This window comes from Cucurbita pepo, chromosome 8, assembly GCF_057944985.1.
Source record: "Cucurbita pepo subsp. pepo isolate OVF chromosome 8, ASM5794498v1, whole genome shotgun sequence".
NCBI classification, from domain to species: domain Eukaryota; kingdom Viridiplantae; phylum Streptophyta; class Magnoliopsida; order Cucurbitales; family Cucurbitaceae; genus Cucurbita; species Cucurbita pepo.
In genome coordinates, this window is record NC_141805.1 from 1367872 (window position 1) to 1387930 (window position 20059).

General features: G+C 35.7%; 2 protein-coding genes across 7 annotated transcripts; both read right to left on the bottom strand.

The window, feature by feature from the left end:
* Positions 1-2775: 2775 nt before the first annotated feature.
* LOC111800950 (uncharacterized) lies at positions 2776-10622 on the bottom strand. 6 transcript variants are annotated; one of them, XR_015422194.1, is made up of 14 exons: positions 10267-10622; positions 9049-9193; positions 8757-8843; positions 8519-8565; positions 8230-8287; positions 7422-7535; positions 7080-7187; positions 6378-6486; positions 5539-5606; positions 4739-4956; positions 4277-4312; positions 3965-4172; positions 3825-3862; positions 3192-3705 (listed from the first exon to the last, which is right to left on the bottom strand). XR_015422194.1 is itself a non-coding variant. In XM_023684883.2 (13 exons), exons 2-12 carry the CDS (start codon positions 9128-9130, stop codon positions 3999-4001), a joined length of 1101 nt encoding a protein of 366 aa, XP_023540651.2. In that variant the 5' UTR covers positions 9131-9193; positions 10267-10621; the 3' UTR covers positions 2776-2951; positions 3965-3998. The 6 variants fall into 6 exon arrangements, 4 of the variants coding, with proteins under 4 accessions (XP_023540651.2, XP_086982335.1, XP_086982336.1 ...); XR_015422195.1 differs by having other exon boundaries at positions 3799-3862; XM_023684883.2 differs by lacking the exons at positions 3192-3705; positions 3825-3862 and adding an exon at positions 2776-2951 and having other exon boundaries at positions 10267-10621.
* Positions 10623-11312: 690 nt separating this feature from the next.
* Positions 11313-17084, bottom strand: LOC111799784 (vesicle-associated protein 2-2). Its single transcript, XM_023683263.2, has 10 exons — positions 16862-17084; positions 16381-16465; positions 15559-15629; positions 15327-15408; positions 14926-15041; positions 14680-14862; positions 14338-14430; positions 13672-13914; positions 12893-12970; positions 11313-12197 (listed from the first exon to the last, which is right to left on the bottom strand). The coding sequence occupies exons 2-10, from the start codon at positions 16427-16429 to the stop codon at positions 12087-12089; spliced, it is 1026 nt and encodes a 341-aa protein (XP_023539031.2). The 5' UTR covers positions 16430-16465; positions 16862-17084; the 3' UTR covers positions 11313-12086.
* Positions 17085-20059: the final 2975 nt, after the last annotated feature.

Consider the following 20059-nt stretch of genomic DNA (forward strand, 5'->3'; position numbering starts at 1 on the left):
TACTCTCTCTATTGGTATGAGTCCTTTTCGGAAAACCCAAAGCAAAGCCACGAGAACTTACGCTCAAAGTGGACAATATTTATACCATTGCGGAGAGTCGTATTCATCTAATGTATTAGTTGTTTAATTTTGTTTGGAAATATAATCTTATCCAAAAATAAATTATTTACTTTTTAAGGAACATATGGTACAATTTTTCAAAATATCTCTTAGTAAGCCGATTAAGATATAAATGAGAGTAGGTTGATTGGGTCGATGGCCCGAGCAACCCGAATATATTTCACAACCCAACTCAAACTGAATTTTTTCAATTTTTCAAAAATTTAACTCAACCCAAAAAAAATCTAATCTAACTTAACTTTTTTAAGTTGGATAGTATGGGTTGGTCGAGTTATCAAATCATATGAACATTCCTAATGCAAGTATCATTAGAAGACTTAAATTAATTAAAAGTTATTACTAAAAAATTAACCGAACAATCATATGTCAGGTGACTTCCCAAATTTTTTCTAAAAAACATGTGAATTTGGATAAAACATGTTAAAAGAACCCGTGTCAATCTAATAAACGGAAAGACTGCTACCACATGGTTTTTGCTAGTAGGTAAGAATCAACCAGCTCCCACCACATGCCCCATTCATTTTATGCTAATCATTCTTTTATTATCTTCTCAAATTTATATTATTCTAAATGTGATAATTATGTTGTTTTGAACTTTTTTATAATATTTTGGGTAGAGTAAATATTATTAAAAAAATTAAAAATTAAAATAAATCATTTACAAAATTAAAATAAACCTAAAGTTTTTTTAAGTTGGCTAAATAACTAAAAAAAAAAATTCAACTTATTAATGCATATGTAGTTGACTAAAAGTCAAACTCGAACTTTTATTATTAAACTCTTATAATAATTTTTTAAAAAAATAAATAAATAAAGTAAATAAAGTCTTTTGCGACTTAGGAGTCCTCGCAATTTGAGAATTTTTTAAAAAGAAAATCATTAAATATATTCTTTGAGGAAAAGTTTAAAACTTTATATTCGAGTAAAAGTATTAATTTTGAAAAGATAAAGTCATAATTTGACTTTAAAATTTAAAATAAAATAATTAAAACCATTGGGCCCATGGCAATTATGTCTGCCATTAGTATGGGCCCACTTGAAGGCCCACTTGGACACAGGCTTGTCCATTTAATAGGGCCAGGGAATTCCTTCTAAACATCCTTTTACAGGTTGTTTTTAGGGTCATCAAATATTAATTAAAAATAATTCCTGCTTTTTTATTAAGAAAAATAAATAAATCAATCAATCAATAACTTTTTTTTTTTCTTAAATTAAAAGAATTTTAAGGTTCCATTAAAAACCGTTTTTAGTGGCTAAAAAGATCTTACCATAAAGTTTTGTGGTTAATCATGATTTGTTATCTAAACATAAATACATTCGATTAAGATAATATTTTTTATATAAAAAATATATAAAATTTACATATATATAGACACACAAATATAAAATGAACATTTTGTAGTTTAGTGGAACTAAATTTTTGGTATTGATTCTTTTCCTCAATAATTTTTTGGTTTAGATATTTTTTACTACAAACTTTAGACTTTAGATATTTTGATGAGTCAGACTCAAAAGCTACAAAGCTACAATTATCTAAATTTTACGAATAACTAATTGGAAAGACAATTTTCTTCACGAAACGATTAAAATTTCCTGAATCACTATCAAGCCGAGTAGCATAAATTATTCAATAAGGTTATCACAATAAGACCGATAGTTTTGCACCATTGAATGTAGATTATCTCACTCTTTTTTTTTTTTTCTTTTGTATAAAAAATAATATCTTGAATTGAATAGACCCACTAAATTTGCACCAACTAAAAAATGCCATTCTAGAAAATGAAAGCACCCAAAAAAATCTCAGGATATTTAAGCAGCCATTATCCTTATCTTGTATAAAAAATATTCCACGGACCAATTTTCTTGGCTACAAAAGAAAGATTCCTACGACCTACGTACATAAATATCCTTGAATTAAGGACCAACTAAGAATATAATATAAAGAGGGCTTCCAATCTAACTACCACCTAACACCCAAAAATAACTTAACTTTTAGACTAATAACAGCCCAATGGTCATAGAAAAAGTTACTCAGTTAACCTCCAAGAAAGAAACAAACCGAACCCAATGGTCATAGAAAAAGTTACTCAGTTAACCTCCAAGAAAGAAACAAACCGAAGGCTTGTAAAGTAACATAGCTAACTACGAGCTCTAACAAAGACTAAATTGATAAAGTCAGATGCAAAAGAGCCTTTTGTTGAGGATAGATGGTGAGGAGTCCTACATCAGCTAATTAAGAAGATGATCATAGATATGAATTTATAAGTAAGGATATATCTTCATATCCTTCATTGGTATGAGGCCTTTTAGGGAAACCGAAAGCAAAGTCATGAGAGCTTAATACTGTTGTGTGGAGATTCATAATTCCTAACACCTTTTGCACCAAGCAACTCTAGGTTAACAAACTCTCTTAAGTCGTTATATCCTCGACATAAAAACTTTAACCTAACCTAACCTAACTGAACCAAATGTCTAGTTTCCGAAGAAAGGAGAAGAAATAAGTCATGTTTTTAATTCCTTCAGCTCTAACACTGTCGTCTAATAAATATCTACCGGCGAGAAAGCCTTCACAAAAAATTAAAATGATCGCATTTGGAGTGGCTGAAAGACATATTTACACTTGGCAGTGAACAGAAGAGGTTAAATACAAAGAGATAGAATGAACAATTTCAAATGATTTTCATTGCCAATATCAAAAACAAGGTTTATGGTCCTAACCTCAAGTTTAGGGTTAATTACATATACCACTGTGCCTACAAAAACGTGCCACCGAGACTTCTATACAACAAGGACACTTCCGCTCGGCTGTTGCCTAGTCTACAATGGTTTGCCTGAAAAATCATGAATAATAATAAGCATTTTCCTCTCCTAAATTGAGTTAATATTATAATGTCACTATCATGAGAATGTGAAAGATAGTGATAACAGTCTTTCAAATCCTCTTGTGTCCGAAAAAGAAACACTCGCATCCTCGTGATCGTTTGGAAAATTATTGAAAAGACTGTATCACCAGAAAAGGACAAGACATCAACCACAGGACAAGGACAATTTCTCATGGAAGACAAATGACAGAAACAAGGAACAAAAAGTAGAAGGGCGATCTCACAACTTCTCATCTTCCCAGAAATAAGCTTCTTTTCGATTACCCACCGCACAATGAACTAAGAAAAAGGGAACTCCGAGGCTATTTCTTTACAGGGGTTCCTAACGAGCCTTTAACCCCACCTGACAGCCACTCAAAGGGATGATGACCATACTTACTCACAATAATCCTATACCACATAGAATTTGACTCAGGAGGGAACTGCCATATCCATTTTATTAACAGGGCTCTATTACGAGTCATAAGATTTCCAAGATCTAACCCACCAAGACTTAACGCCTTTCCCATCGCCTCCCATCTCAGAAGTTGCACTCCTTCCCCCCGTCAACTCCTTCCCAAAAGAAATCATCCACCATTTCTTTGATAGACTTGCTCACACTGCAAGGAACGTGAAAACGAAGGGAAAAAAATTGGGATTCCACTAAGTACAGAGCTAATGAGAGTCATGCTGCCACCTCTCCAAGAGCCAATCTTTTTCTCACCTGGTCCACAACAAGATTTCCAAAAGTAAGTTTCTTGGGTTACGTCCCGGAGGAAGGCCTAAAAAAGAGGTGGGAAATGCACCGATCTCACACCCGACTAAAGAAGCCCCCCTGCCTACCTTTTCAGAATCACAATTCAAATCAAGAGTTCTAGGTCCTGACATTATCACAAAAACAAACTTAAAATAACTACATTATCACAAAAACGAGGAAATCAATTAATGGGTGACAAAATTTTGAAAACTACAACAAGCAGTACCTGAAATATCTTCAAAATAGTTAGGACTAGCCGTCTAGGTGGATAGTTTTTTCTGTGTCAATTCAACTGGAGCAATCTGTGGCCATGCAACACTGCTGCCAACAACAAACTGATTTGAGGCACCACCGGCAGGCAGACATTTCCCAGATGAGAATATGGCCAGATTGTTGTCAGGTTTCAATGCAGAGGTTAAGGAATGACTATCCATCTATTTTCCAAGGAAGAGCAATTGTTTTACATCATCCGGATAACAAATTGATGCAAGCTGATGCTTAGGTAAAATTTCACAACTAGCATAATAGAAGACTATACCTGATGTTCGTGATGTAACTTTCTTTTAAGTTTTCCCTGAAAGACAGTGCGTATGTGGAACAATTGTATTTTGTTGTTAGAAAATGTACAGTCCATCAAGTAATACTACAATGTTAAAATTGCTTGAAATTGAATGGACTAGAATATAAGTCTGTCTTAAATTCTAAAAATATGTAATTCATTACATTGGAATGCATTAATGTGCAAAAATATATCTCTATAATGCCTTGTATCAGTGTCCATGCTTTCGATTCCGGCAAAAAGACCGCCCTTTTAAGTCAGTATGTTAGGCTATGTCAAACATTAACCATCGTCAATGAATGGAGAAAGAAAGAAAGAGAAAAGGCTGACAGCTGACTATGCAAGGAAGTCCATGGATTTACACATATATGACTCAGAAAATTAAGAAACCATTACATAAAAGATAGAAAAGGGAACATTTAAAATAATATAGATCAATACCTTCTTTCCAATAATATCATTTGTTTGTTCTTGGGACGACTCCTCCTGAGAAGAATTATCAAATTGTTTTACATTTTCCTTCGTCATTTCATGATCCACCGTATTACATATTTCCTTGCTAGATGCAACAGCCTCCCAGTAAAGATAACCAAGCGCCGAACGTAAATGATTACTTCTTTGAGAGTAATATATTTTACTTGCAAGAGGAAACGGAACATCTGGTGGACAAGAAATAAATAAATGTCATCAAGCGAAGCAAAAGAGGACAAGCAATAACTTGAGAGAAAAAACTAAAGCATAATCAATAATTTAAAACCTCTCTAAAGAAAGAAAACAAATTCCATTAACAACAACTCACGCCCCAAGAAAAAAAAAAGGTAAAATAAAATATTCATATATTTCAGTATTTGAATGTCTTCCTACTCTAGGATTCCTAGCTGAATACACCCACGATAAACATCTCAAAGGAAGTAACCAGAAGACCCAGAAATTTCTGTTCACTTCCATGAACCTTCTTTTGTGTACATCAAAAAATTGATAGAAGCTACAAACTCAAATAAAATTTGATTTCAACTGGATCCACGATTCACGCATAATTATATATGCAGATAATATTTCTAGTTAAATTGTTTTTTGCCTAGATGGAAACTAGTAAAGCTCTGTAAGTTGCAAATGTATACTGCTCTTCTTCCAGCGAGCACTATGCTTTACTTTCATCTTTCTAGCAATAATCTAACACTTACACACATTACCAAAAGAAAAAAGGAGGGGAAGCTGGCTTCAGGGGCATGGTTTCTCACATCTAATTTTTGCTTTAGCTGACGATGGCTCTAAATCAGATGTCAGAAACAGTCCTTCACCAGTTATCCTACAAGAACACAATAGGAACTGAATCATATACTTGGTGACCATTTCTTAACAAACGATTGCAAACTATAACATCTGTCATTAAACTAGACACCTAGTCCTCATAAAAAATGTCCATGAAAACTTGCCAGAAAAAGCAAGGAAATGGTTTGGGTAGGTAGAAATTAGTACAATTTGACATTGAATGCATCTTAGCTGTCTCTTCAAACTCCCTGAAACTGCATTTTGTCATACTCCCACACACTTAATTGGAGAGCTTTTTGGTGATTTTCTTAGCCCTCTATAGCTTGAGTTGCATTTCTTGCCCACCTTATTTTTAGTAAATATGTGTAAACAATGAAGTGTTTTCTTATCTTAACTATATATATTGATAAGACTATATATTTGTAAGAGTATAATAACAACAACTCAATGTACTAGAAGATATTGAAAAGCATAAATACGACAACACACTTTTCTAGCTTATGGATTACACTAGCTTATGGATTACAAGGCTTACCATAACTTATAGCTTAAAAGCAGACGCAAAAACTTAAAACAGAGAGTAAAAAAGGAATATAAGTTGAAAACCCCGTGTGCATGTGTGAGTTCTAACATAAAACAAACCTCAGGAAAAAAAAAACAAATGAAAAGAACATAAAGTAAAAAAACACCCAAAACTAGAATAAAACATTGAAGAAAAAATTGCCCAAGCTAATAGGAATTTTTTTGCACATAATAGTTGTTAACAGATAAAACAACGAAATTCAAATAAAAAAAGAAAATGTCATACAATTTGGACCGCTTTGTGAAAGGATGTGTCAAACTAGCTGAATGATCTACAACACCAGGACAGACTCCTGTAAAATCATCTGGTATAGGCGCCACATTGTAGGTATTTCCTGAAGGAAAATAAACCATATGCACCAACTAACATAAGCCGTTGTACTTGAAGGTTGAGAAATCCTTAAATTATAGTTTGTTTAAATAACAATCGGATCCAAAAAAATATCTTGGCTTAAAATAAAAAACCTTAATTCATCAGAATTGAAATATGTATTTATTTAAGCCAACAAAAGTTCATTAGAGGAGACAAGAGCCGGGCTATATCTCATAAGCTGGCCAATATACACCTTGGATGGTACAAAGAATATAGATGCTTACCCAGTCAGCTATTCCTTAAAACCGTAGAAAGATGAAGATGGATAAAATCATCCTATTCTATAGGCAGGGAATGAGTTCCCTCTCCATTGCTACACTATAACATACAGGAACAAAACAATGGAAGACCTAGCACTACCATTACAAGCATAAGAAATTACTCCATGTGAAATTCTGACTCTGTTGACTAATAGATATTTTAACAATAGTTCACATGGAAAATGAGAATATATAGCCACATAATTAAAGTACACAACCTCATATATTGTAAATCAAAAGTTAGAAAAGGAAAAGAGTAAAAGAGAGCACAAACTAAGGACAAAGGTGGATTTACTTTTTGTTAACTTGACCATTTCAAATTGGTTATTAGTTGGAAATGCAGATGCAGCAGAATAATCAGCATATGCTGATTCAGATCCTTCTTTCTCCAGAGCTGATATATCTAGGAAAGATTAAGAACTAAAAAAATGTAAACCCAATAACAAGACTAGCCTGCACTGAAAAATCATAAAAAGGAAAGAGAGAGAGAAAGAAAGAGAAGGTTCACAAATTACATTGAACAACTCTTCTCAAATTCAGCACAAAGCCGAGCATAAAAGAGACAGGATAACAGGAAGTCCAAAAGAGAGAGGTTCATCAATTAGAAGCAGGAAATAAATGTGACATGGAAGGATACTAGCATCAGCAGGTAATAACTTTTTCCTCTCCTTCCTCGAGTGTTTTCTATGGCCCATCCCACCATCAAGGTCCATAATAGCTCCTTGTCCCAAACTTAATGACCTGCAAAGTTCTGGTAAAATGACATGAAGATAACTCAGGAAAGCATCATGTCCAACCTATGATACATACAAGACTTCACAATGGGGACCCTGACAATAATTTTCAGATTCCATTGGTCCACCCAAGTGTAAACTAACGAAACATAAGTCTAAATTACAAAGACTAATATACCTCAACCGTAATACAAGGTAAGAATTATAGGGTAAAAATTCATTATAAACAGGAGAAAAACATATCAAAAAGCACCAGAGGCATGATTGGATTATTCATATTGCCAAAAATTTGGATTTGAGTACAAATGACAAAATGACCACAAACAAGCTCAGTATTAGATTTTTTACAATACAACTTAAAAGAATTTATTACAACCTAAACAAATATCGATGAAATCTCTGAAACATTCAAAATCAAATTATTCTTCAAATGGGTACAAATTCTATGACACAAGATCTAACCTTAACATTAAGTTAAGTATAGCAGAATACAAGCATGAACACTTATCTTACACTGAGTGTCGATGTCAACGTTGACATGGATAGACTAAGATGTAAAAACAAGTTCAAGACATTAACAAAAGTATGCACATTTAAAACAACAGCAGACAAAAAAAAAAAAGGAGGGGAACTAAACATAATTTGATTGGGAAGAACCACAAGCAGTGAATACCCCACCACAAAAAGAAAATGAATAAATAAATAACAGACCAGAATGAATGATGTATTGGCTGGCCTTTACTGGCTTCTTACAGATATTGCAGCAAACCTACACGATCAAATAAAAGGAGAGAAAATGTGAATTCAAATCAATTAGGAAACATATTATTGTAGATTATTATGTACTGAACACACCTTATCCAAAAAAGTAACAAAAGCTGCAAAGTAATAAAACAAGAACTGAAATGGACCATCTGAGAAAATTGTTTTGCTTCATCGTACATCATGCAAAAATGACAAGATTTTAAATAGACGAACTACAAATGTCATCAAACCTTACCAAATTCAGGGGATCGGTCATGGGCTTCAAACCAAAAACGTGCATATCTGCAAATAGAAGATATAGTAAACAAACCTGCTTCAAAAATCTAAATGCCTACAAACAAAAACATTAATACTCAACCCACAGGACCATAAAAAATATGAATTCTAAGATCAAAAGAACATTCATTTGTAACCAAAGAATAAAATATTTAACGCTACATCATGCAATAATTGAAGTAGGATTAGGTAAAAACCTTCTTCATCAATTAAATTTGCTTCATCTGCATCACGAAGTTCTCTGCAGAGAAATTCAGACGCTAATTTCTGATGACCAGCTTCCTCTGCTCGATAGTAAAAGGACATTAATTATGACTCTGAATGATAGATGAAATGTAACTCAGAAGATGGCATTTTCCTACAACAATAAATCTAACCAATAATTATATCTGACTATAACAGTCACACAATGACATTCAAAATGTAGGCGGAACGATTATTAAAAAAACAAAAACAAAACAAATGCAGAACTCATCTCTCCTAGTTTACCTGCAATAGTTCGCGAGAAACTCCCAGCAGCTAGAAGCCTTGTCATCACCGCCATTCTCACACTTCCAACTGAGCAAACCATTGAGACTAGGCAAATGTATTGTACGCGAAGGAAAAAGTTTTACACCGCTGGGAATAAAAACATCTAAAAGAAAGAAAAAAAGAAACAGTGAGACGAATCCACCTGCGTTGCCACAAACAACGAAATCTTTTCCCGTTTCAAAATTAAACTCGAAATATAACCTCTTAAGTATTGAATTAAATATTTTTTTAAAAAAAAAAATCGACAGTGCTCAGCCAGAAAAAAAAAAAAAAAAAAAAACAACAACAGCTGATTAATCTAACTCCAGAACTAAGTCAATACCATAAATCATATAACTTCCGGGCGATTAGGTAGAACGACCACCAAGGGAGAATGGCGACTTGTTCAACTTTACATAAAACGAACAATCAATCGACATGCAACACAAACACAAGTGTTGGATGATGGAAGTCCCACATCGACTAATTTAGGGAATGATCATGGGTTTATAAGTGAGGAATGCTAACTCCATTGGTATGAGGCCTTTTGGGGAAGCCCAAAGCAAAGCCATGAGAGCTTATGCTCAAAGTGGACAATATCATACCATTGTGGAGAGTCGTGTTCGTCTAACATGGTATCAGAGCCATGCCCTAAACTTAGTCGTGCCAATAAATTGGTAAATCCTCAAATCCTCAAATATCGAACAAAGAACTCCTAAAGAAAAAGGAGTCAAGCCCCTCCTCGAAGGCAGTCAAAAATGACTAAGACTCCAAAGGAGTCGAGCCTCGATTAAGGGGAGGCGCACTTTGTTCGAGGGGAGGTGTTGGATGATGGAAGTCCCACATCGACTAATTTAGGGAATGATCATGGGTTTATAAGTGAGGAATGCTAACTCCATTGGTATGAGGCCTTTTGGGGAAGCCCAAAGCAAAGCCATGAGAGCTTATGCTCAAAGTGGACAATATCATACCATTGTGGAGAGTCGTGTTCGTCTAACAACAAGCACCACAACCTCAATTTCACAACAAGGCAACATAATAAACCACAACAACTAATAGAATCATCAGAAAAGCCAGTCAAAAGCAGCAAATAAACAAAAAAACAACAACAACAACAACAACAACAAACAAACAAACAAAACTCGTGAAAACAAACCGCGAAAACGAGCTTTCAAATGGCAGAAAACCACGACTAACCTGCAGAGAAGCTCCTCCAATCATACACGCGCACAGAAACCGGCGAGAAAGCAGATAATTTCGAAACGATTGCAGAAACGAATTCTGCGAAATTTGTGAGAAATGCTGCGGAAGAGATGGCCGAGTAGCATCAAGGAGAGGAGAAAAACAGTGGAGGTGGAGAGAAGAAACCTTATGGAAGAAGCGATGTAGAGAGAAGAAAGAGAGCGGGAATTTTTCCTCCGCAGTGGTTTTGGTCTTCTTATCTGAAATCTCTCTCTTTCTTCACTTCGCCGCGCAAACAGAAGAAAATGTGAGGTGCCATTTGGCAACTGCCAAATCAGAAATCTTCGTCGCCGTTCTTCGATTGTTCTTAACCCTTTGATTACTGGGGCTTCCGTTTATTTTATAATTTTAATATTATTTGTTTTTATTTTTATTTTTTTATTTACTTTTTTTTAAATATTTTTAATAGAAATAATGCTTATGAGAGACTAATACAAATTATTACAATAACCCCAAAACTATGAGATAATTACAGTCATACCTTAATTTTTTTAATTTGTTCAATTATAATATAATTATATGCACTAATGTCTCGGTTCACTCTGACACCACTTCGGTCCATCACGAACTTGAACATCGAAGTTTTTAGGGGCACAATACTGAGTAACCGACAGTTATCTCGGTGGCTTTCAGCAATGTGAGCGTTTTTCCTTAATTAGAAGTGAAAGATCATGTTCCTAAAGTCAGCTTCTCGTCCTTGTCTATCATTTTCTTTTAATGAAAGAATCGATAAGGTTCGTTCCATATTTAGAAGACAATACCGAGTAATGGTTTTGACTTGTGAAGTAATGCGTACTTGTAATTAAATTTTTGCAGGAACATAGTCCGTTTACCCTAAAATACTACACGACAATTAATAACTTGTTTTAATCAATATATGGTATACTTTTAAAATGGTAACCAAAATTTAAAATTTTTTTAAAAAAATATATATATATATATTTTTCGATTATTATCTTTGAAATCCGAAAAAAGATTGAAGCAAAGATTAAGACACTAGATCAATAAATCAATAATAATTATTAAAAAAAAAAAGATAGTTAAAATAAAAATACGATTAAGTTGTTATATGTAGTTTGCATGGAAAATAACTTGGATGGTGAAGCACGTGAAACCTTCCAGAATGAAATTGCTTTTCACGTGACTGCTTCTCCACAAACCGACGTCGTTTTCTCCGCTGCCACAGAATCAACCTCTGACAATTGTCGGAATGTCAGATCCGGCTTAGAGGAAATGCCGATACCGCCATTTAAAAAATCATTCAAATATCTGACAATGGTATGATATTGTCCACTTTGAGCATAAGCTCTCGTGACTTTGCTTTGAGCTTCCCAAAAAGTCTCATACCAATGGAGATAGTATTCATCTGTAAACTCGTGATCTTCCACTAAATTAACCAATGTGGGACTCACTTCCAATAATCCTCAACAGACGAAATCATTAACACCATTATTTTTCTCGTGTGTTCTTCACAATTTTGATAAAAAAATAAAAACGAAATACGAAAGAATCAAGATCTTTTCACATATATGTTGACGAAAGCGTAGTTGATTTAGGTTAAAATCTCCTTATTTATGAGGTGATGTTCTAAAAAATAACAAGGAAAGCAAAAGGCTTTACATAGAATCATAAAAAGGTACTCATGAAGTCATATACAACAAAGACAATTGGACTACACAAGAATTGGATCAAAGACAGCAGCCAAGTCCAGAATCTAAAAGAAAAATATATCCAACAATACCTGATGGATCCCCCATTGCTTTGTTCTACTTCTGCTAGGGATGGATGAAGTATCCAACAAGAACACTGATCAAAGCAACCATCACAACATACATTAAGGGGAAGCCTACTTGGATGCTTCTGTGCCCAGTTTTTCTCAATGTCTCCTGCAACATACATCACAACATACATCAAGGACCTCTATGCTGTAATGATAAAAGATATCTTGAATCAACATGTTTAATGGAGCCTCTATTTGATGGGTTCGTCCATTCCAAAAAGTGGTAGCGACAGTTTCGAGTCGTCAAAGAAGTTATTTGATATGTAAAGAATGAGAAACAATCCCGTGTCATTTACAAGAAGTGAGGAGAGGAATGACTCAAATCATCTATTTGATGGGTTCGTCCATTCCAAAAAGTGGTAACGACAGTTTCGTGGCGTCAAAGAAGTTTTTTGATGCGTAAAGAATGAGAAAACGATCCCATGTCGTTTTCAAGAAGGTGTGGAGATGAATGACTCAAATCATCTATTCGATAGGTTCATCCATACCAAAAAGTGGTAACGACAGTTTCAAGTCGTCAAAGAAGTTATTTGATAAGTAAAGAACGAGAAACGATCCCCGTGTCATTTCTAAGAAGGTGAAGAGATGAATGAGTCAAATCATATTCTTTTTTGTTTTTTGTTTTGTTCCTAATAATTTGGTTCTCTAGATTTGTTTTGCTTTTTCCCTTTTGAGATTTTGATTATTAGCTCTTCAATTTATACAAAGTCTCTTATTTAGATCCTAGAAATATTAGACTTCCAACTTTTGAATGACTTAGAAGTGTAAAGACCAAAAAATAATAATATAAGAATAACTTACCAAGTCACGCTTGAGCATTTCCCTTTCTTGAGTGGTTACCATCCTCTCCTGTTTTAGCCTCATTATGGTAGCTTCAGCCTGCATTTGATAAACAAATTCTTCATTAATAGCTGAAAATTTGGATATATTTAGCAACAACTAACAAAAACAAAAGCTGTACTAGATTTTTTTTCTCCTTTCTTTTTTAAATAGAAAATCGAGCTTTCGTTGGAAAAAAAATGAATGAACACAAGAGTGAATACAACAAAAAAGCAGCCCCACAAACGGAGCCAAACGTCCATCAGTTTGTTGTCTTTCTGTACAAAACTATGCACAAGACTAAGCCCCCCGTGGAGTGCGAAGATTCTTGACCGATAGGGAGAGGAATGAAGCGACACTGCTTCACACCCGAAAAGAAGTGAGCTACGTCTGAGTTAAACTTGGAGATGGGTCAAGATATTAGTGAAGTTAATCACAAAGAGAAGACAAATGCTAAAATTGCAGCCCCACAAACGGAGCCAAACGTCCATCAGTTTGTTATCTTTCCGTACAAAACTATGCACGAGACTGAGCTCGAGTATGGTAAGAAACTTTGTTAAAAGGGGGAGAGAAGGGAAAGGAGAAGGCAAGTAATCACCAAGGAGCTAGATTGCTTAGTGAGAGACCTAGGAGTCTCAAAATCCCAAGTTGTTGGGTTGAATATTTTATTTTTCTCCCAACATGAATAAACATTGTCGTAAAGAGAAACATAACTACCACATAAAGTACTAGATAGTCTAGCTTCAAGAGAAAAGGTCTACCTCTATCAGTTCTGCATCCATGAGAGTTAGCTTTGACTTTAGCTCTAACAAGTCTTTCGTTAAGTTTAACTCTGGCAGATCCTTCGCTGGTTTTGATTCCTCAATTCCCTCAACTGGTGTGGTTTCAACATTGTCAATTGGTTCGGCCACCGCATATTCATTTTGTCTCGTTGCAACATCCTCAGCTTCTCTATTGTCATCTGAATCTTTACAAGTATCAAGTTTCTCAACCCCCTCAGCAACCTGGAATAGATAATAGTTCAAACACACAAGGAAAAAAGATTGAACATTGACAAACCATATCGAAGGGATCCGAGTGTCTAATAAGTCATAAATGCAGGAATTTAAACGCCATGTATCTTTTCATGCAATATTAAGACCACAAACTCAATGATAAAGGGATGTATACTTCGATGGGAAATCCCTTAACATTTGAAAGCTAGAGGAGACTATAACAGCTCAAACCCACCGCTAGCAGATATTGTCCTCTTTGGACTTTCCGGCTTTCCCTCAAGGTTTAAAACGCGTATGACAGGGAGAGGTTTCCACACCCTTGTAAGGAATGCTTCGTTCTCCTCTCCAACCAATGTGGGATCTCACAAAGACCTTGACAAGAATGTAAATATAAACACATATGACTTAACAGAGTTGCTTTCACGATCATACCTTATAAGGTGGAGATAACTGTAGGGGGGAATCAACTGGTCTAAGCTCATCTATGTGTTTGCGGGTATCAAGTCCATTGGCATCTTCAGCAACCTAGAATATATCAATTTCCAATCAAGAGATACACTCCGAAAAAAAAGGTTCAACTACAATCATGTTTTCCATCAGAAGAACATATGTATGATAATGGTTAAGAATCTATATGCTTCATTCCACATGACATATATGCTTATTATAATAACCTCAAGATTTGAAACTAAAGCCACCCTGCAATCAGACCGAAGGTGGATCGAGTTAAAACAGAAGAAAAACGTAACACATGAACGGTGCACGGTTACTTACCTTGAGAGGCGGAGGTATGTTCTCAACTCCTGTCTGCATTCTATCTTTTGGCAAGGAAGTTTCAAGATTTGGATCTAGTTTCAGCTCTCCATTAATTGGTAACAAAACAGGAGGTGGCGTCGCGCTTACTAGAAAAACCTTCAGCTTCTTCTCTTCAATGTGCTTGCCACTACCCTTTGCAAACTGCTTAGCACAACAAAATCTTAGAACAAGGCCTGTGAAACAAGAAACAACTATAATTCTTACCAAGTCAGGAGTGATGTCCTCTTCAGATGTTCCAGCAGGAATGACTGTCCCTTGGACCAGGAATTTGTCTTTGCATTGCATATCAGGTGGAGCCGTACGCTGAGCTAGCATGGTGACTGCATAGATCAAAAGTAAGCAAGTAATCCTTCTGAGTCAAAATCAGAGCTTAAATACAACAAAATAAATATTAAAACAAACCGAGGCTATTATGTCTAACAGCCATGCAGCATCTAACTATTCTAACAGGATAATCGTTTGACCCTACTATATTTGGTTGTTAAGAGAACTCGCAACTTTGTACTCGTTTCTTCTAAACCCTTAATCATTTACACGACTCTTATTAATCACCAGGCTAATCCATGGTGGTTCCAAAATTTTACAAGAACGGTACGCTACGATACCTGTGAAGTCACACGTATCCTTAGGCTTAATGACGCCAGTATTGGGTCGAACACAGTACTTCTTGGGAGACGTAGTTTTTACCTGTATACAAAGTTTTTCTATTAAACAAGGCTTTAAGATTCTATTAAACAAATTTTTTTCTGATTGTACTGAAATTGTAGCAGACACCACATTGAAAGGAATAGTATTGGCAGGAAAGAGATTTTGTATGACCCATTTGGAATACTGTACCTTGAAAGCAATATGCTGATCAGACTTATTGATAAGCTGTATCAAGCATGAACTTTGAGTCTTCAACTCAACTGGAAGAAGAAAGGATACAAAACTTGTTAAAATAACACTAACAAGTAAATCTTATTGAGCACTTTAACTTCACATATCAAGAAACAAGCTCCCACCGGCTAAATCATACAACATATTCGGTCTGCTTTCTTCTTATTACAAACTAGCACGTCTAAGCTACAACTCAGTCTAAGCCAGGCCTACCAAATTTTTATATCATGATTTAAGCTTTACTTTCATCTAAGACAATTTGAGGCTAATAATGTAACAGCTCAAGCCCACCACTAAGAGATATTATCCGCTTTGGTCTGTTACGTATCGCCGTCAACCTCACGGTTTTAAAATGCATATGCTAAAGAGAGGTTTCCACATCCTTACCTAGAATGTTTCATTCCCCTCTTCAACCTATGTGGGATCTCACCATTCACCCCCTTGGAGGCCCGTGTCCTCGCTGGCACACCACCCGATGTCTAGCTTTGAAACCATTTGTAACAGCCCAAGCCCACTGCTAGCAAATATTGTCCGCTTTGGTCCGTTACATTTCCCGTCAGCCTCACGATTTTAAAACGTATCTGCTAGGAGAGGTTTCCACACCCTTATAAGTGCTTCATTCCCCTCTTCAGCTTATATGGGATCTCACATATAAAGTAGAAACACTACGCAAGTCAAAATCTGCAGCCCTTTCACTGGTATCTTGCCTGGTAATATATGCTTGGATGTTCACAATGAACTAGAAAAAAATAAGTAAAAAGGAGTTTCTCTTATACTTACAAGTAAATTTAAGTTCGCCCGGTCGAATTTCAAAAAGCTCCATAGTCATGACTCAACCAGCTTAAGAAACAATCAACTTCTGAAACTGCCATTGCAGAAAGCTTTAATCATCAGAGCCAGAGGGAAATCATTGAAGTGAACCAAGATGATGAAATTTCACAAAATAGATATAGTAACAGACTCCATCGATCTACTCATACAAAAAGGGAAAACAAAGTGGAGAGGCAACAAAATAAGAACATTTCAATGCAACAATCAGATCAAACAAACAAACAAACAACTCTTATGCTGCCCACAACCATAGTCACCAATCTCAAAGAACAAACATATGAGACCCAGCAAACTTCACCAAAAACACGTCAAGACACACAAAAATACACGAAATCAAAAGGGGAAAAACAGAGGGATCTGAGAAAACAGCTACACTCCGATCAAGAACAGCAGAAGAAAGGAAGAATTAAGAAAATGAGGTACAACGTACAAGCACAGTAGTAGCCGAGTTGAAGCGATTACGCGATTGAATTGGAAGTTTGGCGAGGGAGCAGAGTAGAAGAAGAAGGCGTGGATGAGTGAAGAGTTAGTTGGAGAGATCTGAGCTAAGCAGCAATGGAGGAAAGGAATGAGAGGAATTGGAAGCAGCGAAGGGGACAAGTGAAAGCAGCGAGCGTGAAATAATCTTGGATTTGCAGAATGGTAACGATGGCTACGCGGGTCTCTCTCTATCAGTATATCTTCTCCCCCGCTCCCATGGTCGGCTTGCTCTAAGCCGTTAATTTTTGAAAAAGTGAACTTGGCTCAAACTCGGCTCGGCTCGGCTTCTTTTTATGAAAGCTTCAAATCCCTTTAAATATTTAATATTTAAATAAAAATATTTCAAAAAACTAAATAAAAGTCTTTGTAAATTATTGATATATTTTATTAATCATCCATATAAAATGGCGTAATAGCGTTATAATTTAGATTATATATTTTTTTTCTTATATTTATAAATTTAAATTAAGTTGACTAATTATAATTTATACAAAATAAAAAAATGTCACCCACTTATAATTTTTCTTATAAAAATTTTGAATTAAGTTGACTAATTAAAAATATTGAATAATTAAAATTCATTTGAGACTATTTTTATTTTTGGATTTTTTTTTCAACTCATTTTTAAATATATATTAATAAAACTAATTCAAAACAAAATGAACTTAGGGGGTGCGATTCATGTGGTACTAACTATGGTACTTAAGTTAGATTGAAAAAAAATTGGTGTAACTGCTCTGCAATCCTTGTGATCGATCTATACCAATAAATGATGGTCAGTTTCAAATTGTTTTTCGATATCCAATGAATCGTGTTAGCTTAGGGTCTATTTTTATCCATATTATAGATTATCTGTTAAAATATCAAAATTTTCTTCTCTACCGATAGCACTAACTATTGTTGCTAAAGTTTGGTTAGAAAAATCTCACGTGACCTTCACGTAACAGCAACGGTAAAATTTATTCGAGTGGAGAAGAACATGACTAGTAAAACACGATAAATTTGTACACGGGTATGGTTTCCCCCCCCCCCCCCCCCCCCCCCCACAACTTTTAGATTAGGTTTAGAATGGATTAGGACTAAACCAACCAAGAGCACCTTGAGGTGCATGCCCCATATGAAACTGACCAAGTAACTTGGGATTCGACTCGAGTCTTTCTTAATTCTTTATTTAGTGGTCCTAATCTTGATTCGTTTAGATCTGTGTTGAGTTTTTTTTTTCCTTATTTTATTTGTTTATGTTTATCCAATGATTCAAATTTCACATACAACACGCTCAATTATCCGTTATTTTATTATTTTTACTCGATAAATATGCAACTTTTAGATAATAATTAAATAAAAATAACGCCATAAATATGAAATTAGCCCGTTGGGTTGATTTTCCTTAGCCACGCAGAAAAGAAATTTGGCTAAGAAGCCGAGGCTGGTGGGTTTTCCCTTTTAAAACAGAACAAAACGGCGCCGTTTTAAGGAGACGGCGTTACATTATTCACCGAAAGCAAAGAATAGAAGACTTTGGTGTTAAAAAAAGAATGCCTTTTTATTTCGTCTCATTGTCACTGTGTGGGACTTGGATTCCAAGGTCCATTTTCAGGATCACCTTTGGATTCTCTTTTACAATTTCTACTTTTTCCTTCCTTTCTTTAATAAATAAAATAATATAAATGAATACCCGTCAATTTTGGTGTCATTTTTTCAACCATGTTTAAAACTATTTAATTTTAAAAAATCATTGTTACTTCGACCACCAACTCCACATTGGATTCTTGATCCTAGTTAGGAGGAACATCCTTATCTCGATTGTAGAGTGTCGACTCCATGTTGGGTTCTGGCCCTGGTCAAGAGGTCAGTGAGCGCCCATATCTCGAAAGCAGAATGCCGGCTCCACGTTGGGTTCCTGATCCTAGTCAGGAGGTCAATGAGCATCCATACCTCGAAGGGAGCGTCGATTCCATGTTGAGTTATGGTCCTAGTCAAGAGATCAATGAGCGTCCTTATCTTGAATGAGGAATGTCGACTCTACGTTGGGTTCCTGATCCTAGTCAGGAGGTCAATGTGCATCCATATCTCAAATGTGGAGCGTCGACTCCATGTTGGGTTCTGATCCTGGTCAAGAGGTCAACGAGCGTCCCTATCTCGAAAGCATAATGCCGGCTCCACGTTGGGTTTCTGATCCTAGTCAGGAGGCTAATGAGCATCCATACCTCGAATGTGGAGTGTCGATTCCATGTTGGGTTCCGGTCCTAGTCAAGAGGTCAACGAGCGTCCCTATCTCGAATGCGGAATGTCAGCTCCACATTGGGCTCCTGGACCTAGTCAGGAGGTCAATGAGCATCCATATCTTAAATGTGGAGCATGGACTCCACGTTGGGTTTTTGTCCTAGTCAAGAGGTCAATGAGCGTCCTTATCTCGAATGCAGAATGCCTACTCCACGTTGGGTTCCTGATCATAGTCAGGAGGTCAACGAGCATCCATATCTTAAATGTGGAGCATCGACTCCATGTTGGGTTTCGGTCCTAGTCAAGAGGTCAATGAGCGTCCTTATCTCGAATGCAGAATGCCTACTCTAGTTGGGTTCCTGACCATAGTCAGGAGGTCAACGAGCATCCATATCTTAAATGTGGAGCATCGATTCCACGTTGGGTTTCGGTCCTAGTCAAGAGGTCAATGAGCGTCCTTATCTCGAATGCGGAATGCCTACTCCACATTGGGTTCCTGATCCTAGTCAGGAAGTCAATGAGCATCCATATCTCGAATGTGGAGCGTCGACTCCATGTTAGGTTCCGATCCTAATCAAGAGGTCAACGAGCGTCCCTATCTTGAACGCGGAATGCCGGCTCCACGTTGGATTCTTGGTCGTAGTCAGAGTCAATCACCACTAACAAGACAAAAAAATTTAGCCTTTCTCCAAATCAATTTTCAAAATGAAAATAACGCATAAATTCAAAAAATAGAAAACAAAAAAGGTCATCATAGTTTTACCTTATGTGTTCGTTAATTTAGAGTTTTTTAAATTAATATCTACAAATCACAACCATATCATAAACAAATTAAATGGACACATTATTCCTAGAATATTAAGAATTGTAATAATTCAATATAATTTTGAAAATGAAATAAAGGAAGTTTAATTAAAAAATGAGA